A 23025-nucleotide genomic window follows, 5' to 3' on the forward strand; every position below is an offset into this window, starting at 1 on the left:
TTTAATATTTTAAGCAAGATTACTTTTATTTCCGTCTTTTACAGTTTCAAAATAACAAAAAAGGAAAAGGTCCCAAAGTAAAAGTTTGGGCACCCGGCATGGTCAGTACTTAGTAACACCCCCTTTGGCAAGTGTCACAGCTTGTAAACGCTTTCTGTAGCCAGCTAAGAGTCTTTCAATTCTTGTTTGGGGGATTTTCACCCATTCTTCCTTGCAAAAGGTTTCTAGTTCTGTGAGTTTCTTGGGCCGTCTTGCATGCACTGCTCTTTTGAGGTCTATCCACAGATTTTCAATGATGTTTAGGTCAGGCGACTGTGAGGGCCATGGCAAAACCTTCAGCTTGCACCTCTTGAGGTAGTCCATTGTGGATTTTGAGGTGTGTTTAGGATCATTATCCTGTTGTAGAAGCCATCCTCTTTTCATCTACAGCTTTTTTACAGACAGTGTGATGTTTGCTTCCAGAATTTGCTGGTATTTAATTGAATTCATTCTTCCCTCTACCAGTGAAATGTTCCCCGTGCCACAGGCTGCAACACAAGCCCAAAGCATGATCGATCCACCCCCGTGCTTAACAGTTGGAGAGGTGTTCTTTTCATGAAATTCTACACCCTTTTTTATAGACAATAGACAATAGACAATAGGTGCAGGAGTAGGCCATTCGGCCCTTCGAGCCAGCACTGCCATTCACTGTGATCATGGCTGATCATCCACAATCAGTATCCAGTTCCTGCCTTATCCCCATAACCTTTGATTCCACTATCTTTAAGAGCTCTATCCATCTCTTTCTTGAAAGCATCCAGAGACTTGGACTCCACAGCCCTCTGGGGCAGAGCATTCCATATATCCACCACTCTCTGGGTGAAAAAGTTTTTCCTCAACTCCGTTCTAAATGGCCTACCCCTTATTCTTAAACTGTGGCCTCTGATTCTGGACTCACCCATCAGCAGGAACATGCTTCCTGCCTCCAGCGTGTCCAATCCCTTAATAATCTTATATGTTTCAATAAGATCCCCTCTCAGCCTTCTAAATTCCAGAGTATACAAGCCTAGTCACTCCAATCTTTTGACATATAACAGTCCCGCCATCCCGGGAATTAACCTTGTGAACCTACGCTGCACTCCCTTAATAGCAAGAATGTCCTTCCTCAAATTTGGAGACCAAATCTGCACACAGTACTCCAGGTGTGGTCTCACCAGGGCCCTGTACAGCTGCAGAAGGACCTCTTTGCTCTTATACTCAATTCCCCTTGTTATGAAGGCCAGCATGCCATTAGCTTTCTTCACTGCCTGCTGTACTTGCATGCTTGCTTTCAGTGACTGATGTACAAGAACACCTAGATCTCCTTGTGCTTCCCCTTTTCCTAACTTGACTCCATTTAGATAATAATCTGCCTTCCCGTTCTTACCACCAAAGTGGATAACCTCACATTTATCCACATTAAACTGCATCTGCCATGCATCTGCCCACTCACCCAGCCTGTCCAAGTCACCCTGCATTCTCATAACATCCTCCTCACATTTCACACTGCCACCCAGCTTTGTTTCTCCAAGCATGTCTTAGTTTGTGGCCAAAAAGTTCTATCTTATCTTCATCCGTCCACAGGACTTGTTTCCAAAATGCATCAGGCTTGTTTAGATGTTCCTTTGCAAATTTCTGATGCTGAATTTTGTGATGAGGATGCAAGAAAGGTTTTCTTCTGATGACTCTTCCATGAAGGTCATATTTGTGCAAGTGTTGCCGCACAGTAGAACAGTGCACCACCACTCCAGAGTCTGCTAAATCTTCCTGAAGGTCTCTTGCAGTCAAATGGGGGTTTTGATTTGCCTTTCTAGCAATCCTACGAGCAGTTCTCTGGGAAAATGTTCTTGGTCTTCCAGACCTCAACTCGACCTCCACCGTCCCTGTTAACTGCCATTTATTAATTACATTACGAACTGAGGAAACAGCTACCTGAAAACGCTTTGCTATCTTCTTATAGCCTTCTCCTGCTTTGTGGGCATCATTTTTTTAAATTTTCAGAGTGCTAGGCAGCTGCTTAGAGGAGCCCATGGCTGCTGATTGTTGGGACGAGGTTTGAGGAGTCAGGGTATTTATAAAGCTTTGAAATTTGCATCACCTGGCCTTTCCTAATGATGACTGTGAACAAGCCATAGCCCTAACAAGCTAATTAAGGTCTGAGACCTTGGTAAAAGAGCTCAAATCTCTTGGGGTGCCCAAACTTTTGCATGGTGCTCCTTTCCTTTTTTTCACTCTAAAATTGTACAAAACAAAAATAATACACTAATCTTGCTTTAAACATTGAAAAGAATGTTTCATCTTTAACTTTATGAGTTTTGGAGATCAGTTCATCTTCTACTCACTTAACTATTCACAATATAACAGAAATTTTGACCGGGGTGCCTAAACTTTTGCATACCACTGTATATGAATGACTGCAATGACCTCACTCCTCAACTCCAGAATACACCCCAATATGGTCTTATTGAAAATTCTATTTACATTCTTTCTTGTAAGAATTTATATTAGGCAGGAAATGGTGTTGGATAGACTGTTGGGTCTGAAGGCTGGTAAGTCCCCGGGACCTGATGGTCTGCATCCCAGGGTACTTAAGGAGGTGGCTTTAGAAATTGTGGATGCCTTGGTAATCATTTTCCAATGTTCTATAGATTCAGGATCAGTTCCTGTGGATTGGAGGGTGGCTAATGTTGTCCCTCTCTTCAAGAAGGGAGGAAGAGAGAAAACAGGGAATTATAGACCAGTTAACCTGACATCGGTGGTGGGAAAGATGCTGGAGTCAATTATAAAAGATGAAATTATGACACATCTGGATAGCAGTAACAGGATCAGTCCGAGTCAGCATGGATTTACGAAGGGGAAATCATGCCTGACTAATCTTCTGGAATTTTTTGAGGATGTAACTATGAAAATGGACAAGGGAGAGCCAGTGGATGTAGTGTACCTGGACTTTCAGAAAGCCTTTGATAAAGTCCCACATAGGAGATTAGTGGGCAAAATCAGGGCACATGGTATTGGGGGCAGAGTACTGACATGGACTGAAAATTGTCTGGCTGACAGAAAACAAAGAGTAGCGATTAACGGGTCCCTTCCCGAATGGCAGGCGGTGACCAGTGGGTTACCACAGGGTTCAGTGCTGGGATCGCAGCTGTTTACAATATATATTAATGATTTAGATGAGGGAATTAAAAGTAACATTAGCAAATTTGTCAATGACACAAAGCTGGGTGGCAGTGTGAAATGTGAGGAGGATGTTATGAGAACGCAGGGTAACTTGGACAGGCTGGGTGAGTGGGCAGATGCATGGCAGATGCAGTTTAATGTAGATAAATGTGAGATTATCCACTATGGTGGTAAGAACAGGAAGGCAGATTATTATCTAAATGGAGTCAAGTTAGGAAAAGGGGAAGTACAATGAGATCTAGGTGTTCTTGTACATCAGTCACTGAAAGCAAGCATGCAAGTACAGCAGGCAGTGAAAAAAGCTAATGGCATGCTGGCCTTCATAACAAGGGGAATTGAGTGTAAGAGCAAAGAGGTCCTTCTGCAGCTGTACAGGGCCCTGGTGAGACCACAGCTGGAGTACTGTGTGCAGTTTTGGTCTCCAAATTTGAGGAAGGGCATTCTTGCTATTGAGGGAGTGCAGTGTAGGTTCACAAGGTTAATTCCCAGGATGGCGGGACTGTCATATGTCGAAAGATTGGAGCGACTGGGCTTGTATACTCTGGAATTTAGAAGGCTGAGAGGGGATCTTATTGAAACATATAAGATTATTAAGGGATTGGACATGCTGGAGGCAGGAAGCATGTTCCTGCTGATGGGTGAGTCCAGAACCAGAGGCCACAGTTTAAGAATAAGGGGTAGGCCATTTAGAACGGAGTTGAGGAAAAACTTTTTCACCCAGAGAGTGGTGGATATATGGAATGCTCTGCCCCAGAAGGCTGTGGAGGCCAAGTCTCTGGATGCTTTCAAGAAAGAGATGGATAGAGCTCTTAAAGATAGTGGAATCAAAGGTTATGGGGAAAAGGCAGGAACTGGATACTGATTGTGGATGATCAGCCATGATCACAGTGAATGGCAGTGCTGGCTCGAAGGGCCGAATGGCCTACTCCTGCACCTATTGTCTATTGTCTATTGTCTAATTGCATTTACTTATATTAGCTTGTGAATGCTGCTGGTCTGATGCTATGTGCCGGAGAGGCTGCTGAAAGTCAGTTTTCATTGCACCCTTCCGTAGGTACAGTGCAGAATTACTCCTTTCAACATCAGAATCAGAATCAGGTTTAATATCACCAGTGTATGTCGTGAAATGTGTTGTCTTGCAGCAGTAATAATTTCAATTCATAATTTAAAAACTATAAATTACAATAAGAAATTTATACATACACACACACACATATACACAGTAAATATTAAGTTAAATTAAATAAATCAAAAAACAGCAAAAAGTAGTGAGCTAGTGCTCCTGGGTTCGATGTCCTTTCAGAAAATTAGATGGCAGAGGGGAAGAAGCTGTTCCTGAATCGCTGAGTGTGTGCCTTCAGGCTCCTGACGGTAGCAATGAGAAGAGGGCATGTTCTGGGTGATGGAAAGGGCGGGTAAGTGCTTAATGACTGATGTCGCCGTTTGCAGGCATCGCCTTTTGAAGACGTTCTCGATGCTGAGGAGGCGAGTGCCGAGATGGAGCTGGCTGAATTTACATCCTCCCGCAGCTTTGACCGAGCCTGTGCAGCGGTCACTCCTTGCCAGCCGACAACGCAAATAGCTAAAACGCTTACTTGACAATCAGCTCGGCTTTGACAAACCAGGACTCGAGCTCAGGGATAAAATAAAGCGGAGGAGCGGGATGGAATTAAGAGCGAAACGGCACATTAAAAATGATTAGGCGGCGCTTGGGTGGGAGTCGGGAGCTGACTACAGTAGGTGCAACTTCAAAGGCAGGCTTCACCAGGGCTTTGGCTACCCGACGGCGCGGGAGGGTGTGTGTGGGACTGGGGAGCGTTGCCTGTGCTAGGCAGCTGGTGCATACACGATGGGCCGACTGGGGTCCTGACCGCCGGGAAATCGGGTCGGGGGTAGCAAGTAGATTAAACAGCGCCAGTGACCCGTTGCTGTATGTAAGCAGTTTGGAGGTTCTCCCCTCCACCGCGTGGGGTTCCCCCAGATACCCAACAGATCCTGAAAATGCAGAGCAGAACACACACCACGTACGGGAGGAGCTCAGCAGGTCGGGCAGCGTCTATGGAAATGAATTCGACGTTTCATCAACCCTTCATCAAGGTAAATGAGTTTCCAACGGGAGCTCCGCTGTTCTTGCATATTCCAAAGACGAATAGGTGGAGGTGAGTTGAGGGCAGATTACGTTGGCGCTGGAAACATAGCATCCTCGGACTGTGCTGGCCGTTGACGCCAAAAAGACACACATTTCACTGTGCGTGTCACAACTAAAACTTATCCTTAAACGACCGAGGTGCAGGTGATGGGGGCGAGAGAGGGCGAACGGGGCATCTGTCAGGAGACAAGAAGCAGGGTACTCGCACAGCCACAGGAGACCCAAGTCCCCAATAAATCGTTCTAGTTTCCTTTTACGGCTTCACACACACTGACTGACAAAACTGGAAAGCACGGATAAATAATTTACAAGACCGCGTTTATTATCTCCCTTACCTTTATGTAAATGAACGTAGATCCTCTGGATTCCGATCACCGCCCGAGACAGAGCAGTTCGACCAACGTCCAGGCTGGGAACTTTGGCCTGCCAGCTCGTTTCCATCCGAGACACTCCCTCCCAGAAGAAGGAAGTGCAGCGGGGAAAGGTTTTCAAAAACGAAAAATATATATCGGGAATCTCAAAGGGGAGGGCTTATAAAATCTATTGGAGGAAGGCAATCCTGATTCCCACCTCCTATCCCTCCCTCAGCTCGAGTCCTGAAGAAGGGGCCTCGGCTCGAAACGTCGACTGTTTATTCATTTCCGAGGATGCTGCCCGGCCAACTGAGCAGTTTATGTGCGTTGCAGTGGGAGGGAGAGCTTGGCCTCGGCCGGAGAGGGTTGTGGGGAAGGGGAGGGGAGGACGGAGGGAGGGAATTTGACAGCTGGGGTCGGATAATTAAATTTGGTGGAGATCTAGAGGTTTTGGGGGTTGAGGGGTTGGTGGTTGAAGAGGTTTCAAGTGTCACGCCTGAACCACCACACCAGAGGCATGGCTACCGAGGGGAATGAGTGGTCCGAGGGAATTGATTCTGAGCTCCACAAAATCTCCTGGAATCTGGGCAAACATGGGTAAGGACATCTCTTCCTGATTCCTTCCTCCTATCCCTCCCTCAGCTGACAACTCCATAACGCATTAGAGCAGAATTAGGCCATTCAACCCATCACGTCTACTCTGCCATTCCATCCTGGCAAATTTATTTTCCCTCCCAACTCCATTCTTCTGCTTTTCCCCCGTACTGTACTTACTTGCTCCAAGCTCCACCACACTGAATAGCAGCCGGAGAGACCAGGACTCAGAATATCCTCTGGGTGGGGATTATGAACAAGTGGCTAGTGACTAACCTACATTTCCTGAAGGGAACTGTTGCCGAGGGTTGATGGTGGTTGGGCAGGGATGGACCAGAGGAAGTAATGGATGATCTTCTGTTCACCTCCCGACTAACTCCTGTGCAGACGAGAATCTTCTACCTTCCCCTCCCCCTCCCCCATATTGAGTTACCCTCAATGGTGAAGACTTGGGGCAGACCTGATGATGGCCTACGGCCTCATGTTGTGGATTATCCCTTGCTCTGAGGTTGTAGCACTCCAGCGGGAGCCATGTTGGCGTGCAGAAGGGTGTGGCACACTTGGTACGGACCTGGAGAAGCGACTCATGTCCCACTGTCCCGCTGCATCTAGTTGTGAATGGCAGGAGTACTCACACCACAAGTGGAAGGAGGTTCTGAGAGGTACCTCCTCATCCTCAGCCATGGTTTTACCAGAGAAGGAGTGCCAAAAGCCATGCTGGATCATTCACAACTACACACAGTGGTACCTCCCGTCACTAATTAGTGTTCATTGACTGTGTATCCATGGTTTTCTGCTGCTGTAACCCATCCACTTCAATTTCAACGTGTTGTGCATTTAGAGATGCTCTGCACACCACTGTTGTAACGCCTGCTTATTTGAGTTACCGTCTCCTTCCTGTTATCCTGAACTAATCTGTCCATTCTCCTCTGACCTCTCTCACTAACAAAGTGCTTTTGCCCACAGAATGATTGTGTTTTTTGTTTCTCACACCATTCTCTGTACATTCTAGAGACTGTTGTGCCTGAAGATCAGCAGTTTCTGAGATACTCAAACCACCCCATCTGGCACCAGCAGTCATACCACATTCAAAGTCACTTAGATCACATTTCTCTCCCATTCTGACGTTTGGTCTGAACAACAACTGAATCTCTTGACCACGTCTGCATGTTTTTGTGCATTGAGTTGCTGCCACATGATTGGCTGATTGGAAATTTTCATTAACAAGCAGTGGCCACTGAGTTATGTTCAGCCATGTGTCAAGTGGATGAGCATAAGACCCAAAGACAAAGGGTCAATCATTATAAGACCATAAGAAATAGGAGCGAAATTAGGCTATTCAGCTCATCGAGTCGACTACCAGACTCACTGACTTCAGTCTTTGGTCTTCCGGTTTAAACCTTCGTTATCAACCCCTCTGCCTCCTACGTTCCAAGGAATAAATACCTAAACCGTGCAGTCTTCCCTCTAAGCCAAGTCTTCAGGTGCTGTTGATGTTCTTGTATATTATTGAAGGGTACTTTCTAGTTTAAGCATGCCTTCCTACTTTCAGTTTAAGTTGACGCTGGTGAATCTTAGCGACTTCTGGCTGGTGACCAATGAAACAATGAAAACAATGAAATACTTTCTTAATCACTCATTTTTCCTGGCAAATGATCCCAGCAAACAATAGCCTGTAACTTCCCTTTGGACTTGGAGGCAATTCCACGTGGCAGAGCCAATGTGAAGCGAGGCAGCGGGTCAAGAGCTGAGGCCCTGAGGTTCGATCGATTTAAGCGCTGGGCAAAATTGGAAAGGCGGGGTGCAGGCTAATTTGAGGAGGCAGGGTCCAGGACCCAGGGCATATCGAAACGATTACACCCGATGTTTGGATGATGAATTAGGCACCAGGCCAGATTGAAGAGGTTAGTGTGTTGAGGCCCAAGGCACAGGATGGGCTGGTTCAGCTTGCTGTTCCACTCTGCACTGAACTAAGGGTCTGTGGACTTACTCTCTTTGTAGACTTCTGTTCAGAATGCTATTTATTTGCTTTTTTTTGCACGATTTGTGTTTTTTTTCACTCTCTGCACATTGGGTGTTTGTTGGTCTTTTATTAATGGGTTAAAAGAATGGACTTCACGGACCGGACCATGACAGTTTTGGGTTTCTTTGTTTAGTGGCAGCATGTTAGGAGACAAATCTCAAGGTTGTATAAAGTATACATACCTCGATAATAAGTATAATTTTGAACTTTGCAAACTGTACACAGTACTGCAAGTGCAGCCTCATCGGCAGCTTCCACAACTGCAATGTAATGTCCCAAATCCTATACTTAGATGATTTCAGAACAGCCCATGAACACTACAGCCTTGTTCTTTTATTTTTGCGCAATTTATTTATTTTGTCGTTTATAGTAAATTTATTCCTTTTCACTGCACAGCTGCCGCAAAACAACAAATTTCACATCATAGAAGGCCAGTAATAATAATAATCCTGATTCTGATTCTGAAAAGTATACACAAGGGTGAGCAGGATGCTATTACAACTCGGGCATCAGGATTCAGAGTTCAATTACGATGCTATCTTAAGGAATTTGTGTGCCCTTCCTCAGGAACACATGAGCTTTGTCAGGCATGTTGCCACTGACACCCGCAGTCTACACATGCAGGCACCTCCCAGCCAATAGGATTACCTGCCTCTCATTACAGACTCGTCACCTGCAACCTATTTAATCCCAGTTCCCATCCACAGTCGTTGTACACTCGTCGAAGCAGCTGACTCAACCATTTGCTCCTGGCCATCACTCTCCATGTCTAAAGTTTATCTTGTTGCCTGTTGTGCTTGATGTCTGTTCTCTCTTGTTTTGCGCCCGCTCGTGGCTTGATATTTTGCAATCTATTTTTTCAGTTATTGTTCACCGCTACTCTGTTTTTGGATCAAGCCTTTTTTTTATATGTCCTTATAGCTTCCTCCGGTTGCCAAAAGTTTCCTCCCACAGTCCAAAGACATACCAGCTAGTAGGTTAATGTGCCATTGTAAATTGTCCTGTGCTTAGGCTAGTGTTAAATAGGTGGGTTGCTGGGTGGAGCACCTCAGAGTCACTATCATCGACTCTGCTGCTGGATCTACATAGACTGTGAAAAGGTTTGGCAATTGCGTGCATGAGTTTGCACATTCCAGCTAACCCGTATTTCATTATGGCATTATTTACGCCTTTCTTTTCATTTTCGTCTTGATCAAGAGCACAGCAATGCTTATTCTCCCTGATTACCCGCATCCTTGTCCTGGAAAGAGGACGACCGCCTCGACTGATGCTGTAAAGAAGAGCTAGTCATTTAATATTTAGTTACTGTCTCCAGTCACAGTGTTGGCGTTAATTTTCAGTTTGAGAGTTTTAGGTTAGCGTCAAGTTGGCCTAGCTTTTATTGTATTTCTTTTCCTTTAACCCCTGAAAGTGTTCTCATTAAATTCAGTGACCTGTCGACAACCTCAGTGTCCGTCTCTCTCCGCACTTGGCCACATGCAAATGTTTTGACAAGAAAGACCTGTTTTGCGCTGTGTCTCTAGGTAATATTAAAAAAATAAATAAAACAAGAACTGGTTGGTCTACGCAGAGCTCTCTTTGTTTCAGAGAAGCGTTATTTTGATAACGTAGGCACTGATATCCTGGTAAAATCACATTGGAATTAAGACGAAGTGAATGCCAACTGCCTAACTGGAATAATACCCAATTGCAATTTAACTTCGGTTACACTTGGCCAGGTTTCTTTTATTCAATTGACATTTATCAGTAGTAAGTTCATTACAAATTCCACCATTCTCCGCTCTGCTGTCTCTCCACTGATGAGAGACCTGATCTAAAAGATGTTCTGTGTTGGAACATTGAGATCTAATCTGCATGAGTGCCTCCTGGATCTGCTGTAAATGTCCACAAAGAGTGCCCTAATTCAGAATAAAGATTGCTGGGTAATTCAGACATCAAACTCAGGAGAAACTCAGTAGGTTAGGCAACATCTATGAGGGAAATGAACAGTCGATGTTTCCGGCCAAGACGCTTCCTCAGGACCAGAAAGGAAGGCGGCAGAAGCCCAGATGAAGACACGAGGTTCTGAAGATGCTGGAAATCCAGAGCAACACACACAAAGTGCTGGCGGAACTCGGCAGGTCAGGCAGCGTCTACGGAGAGGAATGAACAGTCAACGTGTCGGACAGAACTGGAAAGAAATTGAGTGGAAGTGAGAATAAGAAGGTGGGGGGGCAGGGGGAAGAGTGCGAGCTGGCAGGTGATAGGTGGGACCAGGTGAGGGAGGAGGTGGGTTCGCGGGGGAAGGGATAATGATGTGAGAAACTGAGAGGTGATTGAGAAATTTAACATTTCTTTCTTAAATGTGTTTTTTTTAATGATTGCAAGAGTATATTCGACTCCAAAAACTTTGGGTACAACAGATCTACCACATCAGTGAGCTGCTCGTTGATTGGAGGAGCTGGTAGGGGGCTCGGAGAAGGAGACGCCAGAGGCTGGTGCTGCCCTCCACTGTTCGATCAGTGGGATGACAGGCTGGATAACTGGGAACTGTACCATCAATTTGTGGGACATGCTGCCCAGTGTTTTGGACTATATATATATTCTCTTGCATGACTATATTTTCTTTGTTCGCTATTTTGAATGTGCTGTGTATGTTTTGCACCTTGGCCCCATAGGAACACTGTTTTGTTCGGTTGTATTCATGTACAGTTGAATGATAATTAAACTTGATTTGATTTGCTAGGTGGAAGAGGTAAAGGAATCTGATAGGAGAAGAGCGGGACCATGGGAGAAAGGGAAGGAGGAGGGGCACCAGAGGCATTGACGGGCATGTCATGAAGGCAGAAGAGGACACACAAAATGCTGGAGGAACTCAGCAGGTCAGGCAGCGTCTATGGAGGGGAATAAGCAGTGAATGCTTTGGGCTGAGACCCTTCATCAGGACTGGAAAGGAAGGGTAATTCTCTGTCAATCATTGCTGAGAAAGTTTATCTAGTCTTTGGCTTGTTTCAAATGTAAGGCGTGTGTGTAATTTGTCGAAGAAATTAAAGAAATATAAATCAGTGCATTATTTATCAAAGAAAGAATGATATATTTCTCTAGTGCCTTAAAGCACATTTAAGAATGTCTTGAAATGTTTTATAATTCTCGATGTGCCTGCGGTGTGATTGCAGATGGAAAGAAGGAAATATGGTGGCTGATTACACAAAAGCTGAAAATTAAAACTTCAACTTTCAAAGTAAATTTATTATCAATGTCACCATATACAACCCATTCATTCTCTTGCAGGCATTCACAATAGAACAAAGAAATACATCCTCCTCATCATTATGTGCCGTGTTGTATGACGTGGGCAATCACAGTCTTTGACCATGATTGTTCTTGCCAAATCTTTCTAAAGAAATGGTTTGCCATTGCCTTCTCCTGAGCAGTGTCTTTACAAGATGGGTGACCTCTGCCATTATCGATACTCTTCAGAGATTGCCTGCCTGGCGTCAGTGTGTGGTCACATAACCAGGATTTGTGATATACACTGGCTGCTCATACGACCATCCACCACCTGCCTCCATAGCTTCACGTGACCCTAATTGGGGCGGGGGGGGGAACTAAGCAGGTACTGCACTTTATCCAGGACTGACCTGTAGGTTAGCAGAGAGAAGGACTGCCTTACACCTCCTTTAGTAGTGATGTTTCTCCACCCTGCCGCCTTGGGCAGTGGATACAAAAGTTCTTATGGTCTTCCATCAGTTAACTTTTTCAATTTTCTGGGCTGTGCTTTCACTTGAGTTTAGTGGTGTATACTTCTTATCAGAATTGCACATGCTCACGTGGAGTGCTGAGTCCTGTTTTCATGGATAGAAGTATATCCTGTGAAGTTTTATCTGACTGGTTTGTAAATTTTTTTATGTCTGTTAACTCCTCTTCCTCTTTCTGGCCTTGGAGACGTTGAACTAAGTGCATTCGAATATACAGAGTGTTTACAAACATTTCTCATTTCAATTCTCAGCTTTCTTTGTAAATTTTCCAGATCAGTCTTGGACCAAGGTATTATGCCAAAAGATGTTAATATAGGTATAGCAAAAGTGTTTATTGCCTTTGTTATATTTTCACTATTGAGCTGTTTGGCAGATTTTCGTAAGCCTTTAAATAAATTCTGTTAGAAGTTTTCCTTTTATTGCACTATCATCTATTTTCTTGGCTTGCTGATATCCCAGATATTTATATGTCTCATGTTCATCCATCAGTTGTATTGTATCCTGCTGCTCTGCTTTGTATTCTACTAGCTCTATCGCACCTTTCCTTATGTTTAATGTTCTGTACTTATCTAGTCCAAAGTTCCTGTTCACATCTTTCAAAAATAGTTCTACTATTTGAATTAATTAATTTAGGTTTACTGATGAAGGATTAGATTAGATTATGAGGACACGCAGTCCTCTTTTATTGTCATTTAGTGCATGCATTAAGCAATGATACAATGTTCCTCCAGTATGATATCACAGAAACACAAGACCAAACAAGACTAAAAAAATTGACAAAACCACATAATTATAACATATAGTTACAACAGTGCAAAGCAATACCATAATTTGATAAAGAACAGACCATGGACACAGTAAAAAAAAGTCTGAAAGTCTCTCGAAAGTCCCATCATCTCACGCTGACGGTAGAAGGAAGGGAAACTCTCTTCCTGCCATGAACCTCCAGTGCCGCAAACTTGCCGATGCAGCACCCTGGAAGCACTGGACCACAGCCGACTCCTGAGTCTGTCCGAAAACTTCGAGCCTCCGACCAGCCCTCTGACACTGAGCACCATCTCTGTCGAGCGCTTCGACCCCGGCCCCGGCAACAGGCAATAGGCAAAGCTGAGGACTTGGGGCCTTCCCCTCCGGAGATTCTCGATCGCACAGTAGCAGCAGCAGCGAAGCGGGCATTACAGAAGTTTCCCCAGATGTTCCTCCGTGCTCTCACGTCTGTCTCCATCAAATCAGGATTGTGCACAGCATCCTACTTACAAATATGATATCATTTCAGAGCGGCCGCGCGTGCTGCGTCGAGTCACCATCTTCTCCTCCCCTCCTCATATAAGGACAAATCATCCATGTATAGAAAGTGTTTCAAGGTATAATTCATTTGGTTGGTCCTGATATGATACCCTGTTTTCATCCGATTCAATATATTCTTTTCTTCTTTGGTTGTCCATCGAAATCAGATGACGACGTCCACTCCTTTAATGTTGAGATCTTTGATGACTATACAGTCCTCTCCTGGACCCCCAAGCTCTATTGCAGGTGAGACATGTATAGAAACATAGAAACATAGAAAATAGGTGCAGGAGTAGGCCATTCGGCCCTTCGAGCCTGCACCGCCATTTATTATGATCATGGCTGATCATCCAACTCAGAACCCCGCCCCAGCCTTCCCTCCATACCCCCTGACCCCCGTAGCCACAAGGGCCATATCTAACTCCCCCTTAAATATAGCCAATGAACTGGCCTCAACAGTTTGCTGTGGCAGAGAATTCCACAGATTCACCACTCTCTGTGTGAAGAAGTTTTTCCTAATCTCGGTCCTAAAAGGCTTCCCCTCTATCCTCAAACTGTGACCCCTCGTTCTAGACCTCCCCAACATCGGGAACAATCTTCCCGCATCTAGCCTGTCCAATCCCTTTAGGATCTTATACGTTTCAATCAGATCCCCCCTCAATCTTCTAAATTCCAACGAGTACAAGCCCAGTTCATCCAGTCTTTCTTCATATGAAAGACCTGCCATCCCAGGAATCAATCTGGTGAACCTTCTTTGTACTCCCTCTATGGCAAAGATGTCTTTCCTCAGATTAGGGGACCAAAACTGCTCACAATACTCCAGGTGTGGTCTCACCAAGGCCTTGTACAACTGCAGTAGTACCTCCCTGCTCCTGTACTCGAATCCTCTCGCTATAAATGCCAGCATACCGTTCGTATATGTGGTAGTGGGGGCAACCATGGCTGCATTTCTCCTGGCTCTCTTCTGCTGTCTTCTGGTTGTTCTTTCCATCTCCAGAATACAAACCCTGTCCCTACACAGCTGTCGCCAAGTGGTACGGTCGGCAGCAACATCCTCCAGGTCCTCAGGTCTGATCTTGCACTTCCTTAAAGCATTCTTCATCTGATCCTTATAGCGCTTCTTCTGCCCTCCAGCTGAGTGTCGACCATGATGTAGCTGGCCGTATAACACTCTGCAGGGTAGCCGACATGGGGGCATCCTTATCACGTGCCCCAGCCACTGCAGCTGACGCTGGGTGATCATGGCCTCAATACTCCTGCAGTTGGTCTTTACAAGTATTTCAGTGTGAGGCACCCGCTCACGCCAGGTAATTCCCAGGATGCGCTGGAGGCAGCTTATGTGGAAGTGCTCCAAGAACTTGATGTGACGGCTGTAGGTTACCCGAGCTTCACAGCTATAAAGGAGGGTGGTGATACAGACCGCTTGGTATACGGCGACCTTTGTGGAGGGACGAAGGCTCCTGTTCTGAAATACTCTACGCTGAAGTCTCCCAAAGGCAGCTGACCTGTTTAATATGGCTCTCGATGTTGTTGTCAATGCCGCTATCCTCAGAGAGAAAGCTCCCCAGGTATTTGAAAGATGGCACTACTGACAGCTTTTCATCACCAACAGTGAAGGCTGGTAGAGTGGGTGGGAGACTGGTACTCCATTGGCAAACCACTTCTGTCTCGGTGGTATTGACAGTCAACCCCATCCTGCTGTACGCTCTCACCGCCACAGCAAGGACAGTCTGAAGATCCTCCAGAGTATGGGCCACAAGAGCACAGTCGTCTGCATACTGCAGCTCCAGGACCCGCTCTCTACGGAGTTTGGTGGTTGCGTGGAGCCTCCTGATGTCAAAGAGGCTGCCATCTAATCTGACGTCCACTGCTACACCGCCGCTGTCTTCAATTTCGTTGTGGAGAAGCTTGGTAACACACAAGAGGAAGATGTTAAAGAGCACTGGTGCTAGTACACACCCCTGCCTCACCCCTGTGCATACAGGGAAGGGCTCGGACTCTTGTCCTCCTATGGTCACCCGAGCAGTCATCCCATCGTGGAACTGGCGGAAGATGTTAACAAATTTATTGGAACAGCCAAACCTAAGGAGGACCTCCCATAAGAGCTCTCTTTGCACAGTGTTGAATGCTTTGGAGAGGTCAACAAATGCCATAAACAGGCCCTGATGTTGCTCCCGGCACTTTCCTGAAGCTGCTGGGCTGTGAAGATCATGTCGATCGTGCTCCTGTTCTTCCTAAATCCACACTGTGATTCAGCAACATTGACTCGGTGACCAGGAGGTTCTATCAGCTGTCCATTCCCTTAAGAACAACAAGTCCCCTGGCACTGACAATATCCCTACTGAGTTACTGAAGAACGGAGGGTACATGTGTATGCGCACCCTCTACCAGTACATCACCAAGGCCTGGACTGATGAGAGCATCCCACAACAATGGAGAAATGCAAACATCGTTGTCATTTATGAGAACAAGGGTGACATGGCTATCTGCAGCAATAGTAGGGGCATATCACTCTGTTCTGTTGCTGGAAAGGTCCTGGCTAAGGTGATGCTTCAGAGACTCATCAGCAACATCACCAAGTCAATGCATTAGATAGCGAGTGGGCTTAGAGGGTCGCCCTCAAAAATCCCTTTGTTTATTTCAAAGTTTCCAAAATTTTAAAGTTTCAAAGTGCACTTATTATCAAAGAATGTATAAATTATACAACCTTGAGATTTGTTTGCTTACAGGCAGTCGGTTTATTCTGATAATGAAGGTTATTCTTTTTTGGTTATTAATAGATAGGGTGATCACTGTATACCAATGCTTCATCAGAAGTTGAAGGAATTTCAAAAGTATTGGGTGCAGTTTGCGTATATCAAGAACTTCTATTAACCATGAGTGTGGGACAGAATCCAATGCTTTTTGGTAGTCAAAATAACAGCATGAAAGATTTCTGCTTTTCCGCTGGGCTTTGATTTCAAATTGCAGAATCTATTATCAGTTGTTCTCAACATTCTTTCACACCATTACTTCATGCTTTCTGCTTTTCTGTAAGTATATTATGATTACTAATTGAGTGGTGATTAGTTGCGAGATACATGACGTTACAGTTCTAGATGCAGGAAGATTGTTCCCGATGTTGGGGAGGTCTAGAACGAGGGGTCACAGTTTGAGGATAGAGGGGAAGCCTTTTAGGACCGAGGTTAGGAAAAACTTCTTCACACAGAGAGTGGTGAATCTGTGGAATTCTCTGCCACAGCAAACTGTTGAGGCCAGTTCATTAGCTATGTTTAAAAGGAAGTTAGATATGGCCCTTGTGGCTACAGGGGTCACGGGGTATGGAGGGAAGGCTGGGTTCTGAGTTGGATGATCAGCCATGATCATAATAAATGGCGGTGCAGGCTCGAAGGGCCGAATGGCCTACTCCTGCACCTATTTTCTATGTTTCTATGTTTCTATATAGTTTGTAAACAAGTGATAGGGTTTCCCCTTTAGGTAAGAAATGTGACTTAGCTTCTGTCAAAAATCCGAGATCTTTTTCAAGAGTTTTGAGAAAACAGTTGATACTTATTAATAGATGAAGACAAGTAAATTATTAGACCAAAATTTATGAATATTATCACGGCTGGTACTTTTCAGTTGTGGGGATTTTTTATAACCACTTTTAGGATATCATTGTAACATCAAGTGTTTGCATTTCTTCAATTGAGTGAGTGTGTTCTTTTATTATTAATATTATTATTTTCATTTGTATTTGCACAGTTTGTTGTCTCTTGCACACTGGTTGTTTGTCCGTCCTGTTGGTGCGGTCTTTGTTTCTTGGATTTACTGAGTATGCCCGTAAGAAAATGAATCTCAGGGTCGTATGTGGTGACATATAAGTACCCCAATAATAGATTTACTTTGAACTTTGAACAATGCTGTGCTGACCTTTTAACATATTCTAAGTTCAACCTAACCCTTCCTTCACGTAGCCCTCCATTTTTTTCCACCCATGTACCTATCCAAGACCAGAAGAGATAGGAGCAGAATTAGGCCATTCAACCCGTTAAGTCTGCTCTGCAATTTCATCATGGCAGATTTATTATCTGTCTTAATCACATTCTCTTGCCTTTCCCCAGTAAGAAAAGATGTCTACAAATGGGGAAAACTCAGTTCTGTTGCTACTCTCCATAGGAGTGGGCATCCTGCTAAGATCACACCAAAAGCACAGCATGCAAAGCTTAAGGAGGTGAAAAAATACTCAAGGGTAACAGCAAAAGACCTGCAGAAACTTCTAGAACTTGCTAAAGTCTCTGTTCATGCGTCCACTATAAGGGAAACACTGAACAGGAATGGTGTTCATGGAAGGAAGCCACAGAGGAAACCACTGCTCTCCAAAAAACGAACATTGCTTCACATCTCAAGTTTGCAAAAGACCACCTGGATGTTCTACAATGCTTCTGGGACAGTGCCAATGTGCTTTTGGCCTAGATGAGGCAAAAGTTGAACTTTTTGGCAGAAATAAACACCGCTATGTTTGGAGGAAAAAAAGCGCTGCACGCCAACACCCAAACCTCATCCCATGAAGCTTGGTGTAAGGAGCTTCATAGTTTGGGGCTGCTTTGCTGGACAGCTTGTAATCATTGAGGGAACAATGAATTCAAAATTGTATCAAAACATTTTACGGGTGAATGTCAGGGTAGCCGTTCATCAGCTGAAGCTTAGTAGAAGTTGGATAATGCAACAAGACAATGATCCGAGAGACAAGGGAATGGTTTAAAAAGAAGAAAATTCATGTTTTGGAATGGTCAAGTCCAAGTCCTGACCTTAATCCTACAGAAAAGTTGTGGAAGGACCTGAAGCAAGCAGTTCATGAAAGGAAACCCACCAACATCCCAGAGATGAAACAGTTTTGTAAGGAGGAATGACCTAAAATTCCTCCAAGCCAATGTGCAGAACTGATCAACAGTTACTAGAAATGGTTGCTTGAGGATATTGCTAAACAAGGGGGTCATGCCAGTTACTGAAAACAAAGGCGCACGTATTTTTTCCAACAAATACATGTAATATTGGATAATTTTACTCAATAAATAAATGAAGAAGTACAATGTTTTCTGTGTTATTTATTTAATTTGGTTCTCTTTATCTAGTTTTAGGACGTATATGAAGATCTGACCACATTTTAGGTCATATTTATGCAGAAATGGAGAGAATTCTACATTGTTCACAAACTTTCTAGCACCACTGCATGTGTGCTACCTTGTTGCATTTCTACAAATTTTGTCTTTAAATCTGCATTGGTCTGGTGTATGTGAGCCTCTGCCGCAATGGTAACACAATTTGTTAAACCAGGCTGGTTTCTGTTTAGACGATGCAATTTTATTGAGACTTACTTTCATTCCTGATTGTAACTCAGTTATGTCTGTCTGTAGTTTCCATTGAAACAGTGATTTCAAGTGCTCATTTAAATGTAAGTTGTGCTTTCAGTTTTTGAATGCTTTCTTCCAAGATTCCACAAACAAAACGATCCTTCAATGCATCATTAATCCCATGACTGAGCTGGGAATGCTCAGGCAACCTCCTCAATTCAGCCATGCATGCTGAAATGGACATCCCTTTTTAAATTCTAGTTATGAAATCTAAAGCGTTCTGCAGTCAATAATGACTGGTTCTAAATGTTCCTGCCCTACTTTAACAGTATCAGGAAAGCCCATTTCTGCTGGTTTGGTTTGAGTAGTTAAAATTTGAATTTCAAATTTTAAAATTTGAAGCAAACCATATGCCTTTAAACCCAATGCACTTAGCAGAATTGGTACTTATTTTTCATTGGTTATTTGCTTCAAAATACTGTTCAATTTGCTCAGTATATAAATTCCAGTTATCTGTTGTGCAATCAAATTCTCAATCTTTCCAATATAAACAGTCTTTTATGTTTTTTTATGATTATTATCACCCGGTGATCACTCTTTAGGAAACCGTGAATTCCTTCTTTCTCTTTATAAACCCATAAAGCCTTCCGTTTTCTGACTTTTTCAAAAACCCGACCGTATCTTCCCTTCTGAAGAGCATACGCTGTGCTGTTTTTTTCCAAATCTTGACTGTGCCTTCACATGCTGGGCTGTTGTTTGTTTTTTAATTCAACTGTTTCTTGCTGCGTTTTTTTTTAGCTGGAACACCTTACCGTGCTTTAACAGTGCAGTAGCCTGCTCGGGTTCGTTTTAAAAATACCAAGTCACCAGCGTTATGCTCTGTAACTTCAAAACGTTAAACTAATTCAACGAAAGAAAGGGGAGTCCGAGAGGTGGGTCTAAGTTCATGTTTACTTTAAAGAATTTGTGTACATATCACACGGTAGTGTGAAAATGCATGCAATGCACATAGTTTTGCGGATATTACAGATTACAATGAATAACTTAAATGAACAAGGATGTAATCAAACAATATGTTTACAATATTACTCAAATACTACTGAAATATTAAATACACAACAATAACCTTTAGAGAATCCTAAACAAGTCCCTTGGCCAAACTCATCCATGCCTGTGTCCCATTGGCTAGCATATGCTTCATTTCATTAGCTGGAGTCTGAGCTAAATTTGTTACTGAAGTGCTAGACAGATGGAACCACTCCATTTTTTGATTTCCATGGAATTTTGCTTGGGTCATTACAGCCAGCAGGATCTGGTCCATGGTGATGTGTTTAAACTTCACAGGAGTAGCCTCCAGCTGAGCTTGTTAATATTTTCCAACTGCTGGGTGGCATTTTGGAATTTGTTGCTGGCTGGGTGACTTCTAGTCTGCACTGAAGTACAAGGTTTGGAAGGTATTTGTCCTCACAGAGCGTGCTGCTGTCATCTGGTCTTCTCCTTGTCCCTCTACTGTCTACATGTAACAGGGTGTCGGGGAGTGTGTCTGTGCTGCGGTGGTCAGAGAGATGCTGACAGGAATAGTCTCATCACAGAAATACTAACAGGACAAATGGATGAACTCAACAACATTCCCAGCAACCTCAGAAATCTCCAGATTGTGGCCTTGGGTTCCACAACACCAGGTTCAGGAACAGTTATCACCCCACAATCATCAGGCTCCTGAACCAGTGTGGATAACTTCACTCACCACAATGAGCCTCAGGTCCCACACCACCAGGTTCAGGAACAGTTATTACCCCTCAACCATCAGGCTCCTGAACCAGTGTGGATAACTTCACTCACCACAATGAGCCTCAGGTCCCACACCACCAGGTTCAGGAACAGTTATCACCCACAATCATCAGGCTCCTGAACCAGTGTGGATAACTTCACTCACCACAATGAGCCTCAGGATTTGCACCACCAGGTTCAGGAACAGTTATTACCCCACAACCATCAGGCTCCTGAACCAGTGTGGATAACTTCACTCACCACAATGAGCCTCAGGTCCCACACCACCAGGTTCAGGAACAGTTATTACCCCACAACCATCAGGCTCCTGAACCAGTGTGGATAACTTCACTCACCACAATGAGCCTCAGGTCCCACACCACCAGGTTCAGGAACAGTTATTACCCCAGAACCATCAGGCTCCTGAACCAGTGTGGATAACTTCACTCACCACAATGAGCCTCAGGTCCCACACCACCAGGTTCAGGAACAGTTATTACCCCACAACCATCAGGCTCCTGAACCAGTGTGGATAACTTCACTCACCACAATGAGCCTCAGGATTTGCACCACCAGGTTCAGGAACAGTTATTACCCCACAACCATCAGGCTCCTGAACCAGTGTGGATAACTTCACTCACCACAATGAGCCTCAGGTCCCACACCACCAGGTTCAGGAACAGTTATTACCCCACAACCATCAGGCTCCTGAACCAGTGTGGATAACTTCACTCACCACAATGAGCCTCAGGTCCCACACCACCAGGTTCAGGAACAGTTATTACCCCAGAACCATCAGGCTCCTGAACCAGTGTGGATAACTTCACTCACCACAATGAGCCTCAGGTCCCACACCACCAGGTTCAGGAACAGTTATTACCCCACAACCATCAGGCTCCTGAACCAGTGTGGATAACTTCACTCACCACAATGAGCCTCAGGTCCCACACCACCAGGTTCAGGAACAGTTATTACCCCACAACCATCAGGCTCCTGAACCAGTGTGGATAACTTCACTCACCTCAACTCTGAACTGATTCCACAACCTCAGAATCAGCTTTACTATCAGGATGTGTTGTGAAATTTATGTGGCAACAGTACATTGCAATACGTAATAATAAAAATTGTAAATTACAAGAAGTATATATTTATTTTAAAAATTAAATTAAATAAGTACTGCAAAAAGCAGGAAAAAGTAGTGAGTTAGTGTTGATGGCATTGGTGTCCTTTCAGGAATCTGATGGTGGAGTGGGAGAGGCTGTTTCTGAGGTTCCCGTACCTCCTCCATGATGGTTGCAATGAGAAGAGGGCAGGTCCTGAGTAATGAGGACTCTCAGTGAAGGAGTCCACCTTTAAGAAGCCCTGGATGCTGGGGAGGCTGGTGCCCATGATGGAGCCCACTGAATTTACGACTTCCTGCAGCTTATTTCGATTCTGCACTGTGCCCCCACCCCCCATACCAGACGGTGATGCTGCCAATTAGAATGCTCTCCATGGTGTATCTGTAGAAATTTGTAGGTGTCTTTGGGACATACCAACTCTCCTCAGACTCCTAATGAAATATAACCCCTTTTGTGCCCTCTTTGTAATGGCATCAATACGTTGGGCCCAGCATAGATCCTCATAGATGTTGATACCCAGGAACATGAAGTTGCTCACCATGCTTACCCTTTCCACTTGTAATCCTTCGATAAAACTGATATGTGTTCCCTCGTTTTACCATTTCTGAAGACCACAGTCAATTCTGTGGTCTTCCTGATGATGAGTGCAAGGTTGTTGCCGTAACACCACTCAACCAGCAGATCAATCTCCCTCCAGTACACCTACAGACTCACTTTCAGGGACTCATTACAACTCATATTTATTTTATTTAGAGGTTCAGCCTGGTAACGGGCCTTCCTGGCTTCTCAAGACCCAATTACACTCGTGACCAATTAACCTACTAGCCCGCACATCTTTGGAAGGTAGTAGGAAACACGAGCACCCAGAGAAAAGCCACACAGTCATGGGGAGAACGTACAATCTCCTTGAGGACAGCAGCGCAATTGCACCTGGGTCACCATCACTGTAACTCCAAAACAAAACCCTAATTGAAAGGGAAGCAAGGGGGCTGGGAATGCAAATCTGACCCTGATTTTACTCTAAGTGAGGCACATAGGTATGATGTGGCCATGTGATGGGGTGTGCTATTTACATGCCTTTACAAATAACCCACAGTGCGTTATGTAAATATCAAATGGTGCTTAATCAAATGATATGTTTACAGTTTTACTCAAATAATAAATACACAACACTCCTCCCTGCTTTGCTATGAATTCCAACTCAACAAACAATCCATCCGCAGGATTCAGTTCAGATCTTTGAAGTGTTATTAAAACTCATTTTGTGGAATGAATGAGACAGCCGAGCCAGCATTCAGATCTATTTTAATTTATTTGCTGTTCACTTCTCATGCTAGTCTATTGTTAGCTTTATGTAAATCTCAACATTACCCAGTCCTGCATCATTCTAATCATTATCAGATTTTTTATCAACAGCATGAAGATTGCTGCTCTTTTTGAAACTAAAACTCGACTTTTTT

General features: G+C 44.3%; 1 protein-coding gene across 1 annotated transcript in view; it reads right to left on the bottom strand.

Moving 5' to 3' along the window:
* Positions 1-10024: 10024 nt before the first annotated feature.
* Positions 10025-23025, bottom strand: part of xgb (x globin) — a 126446-nt gene continuing 113445 nt past the window's right edge. Inside the window, exon 5 of the mRNA XM_063063588.1 lies at positions 10025-10449. Within this exon, the coding sequence (XP_062919658.1) occupies positions 10333-10449 (117 nt within the window). The 3' untranslated portion in view covers positions 10025-10332. The remainder of the gene's footprint in view (positions 10450-23025) is intronic.

The sequence above is a fragment of the Mobula hypostoma genome, chromosome 12, assembly GCF_963921235.1.
Source record: "Mobula hypostoma chromosome 12, sMobHyp1.1, whole genome shotgun sequence".
NCBI classification, from domain to species: domain Eukaryota; kingdom Metazoa; phylum Chordata; class Chondrichthyes; order Myliobatiformes; family Myliobatidae; genus Mobula; species Mobula hypostoma.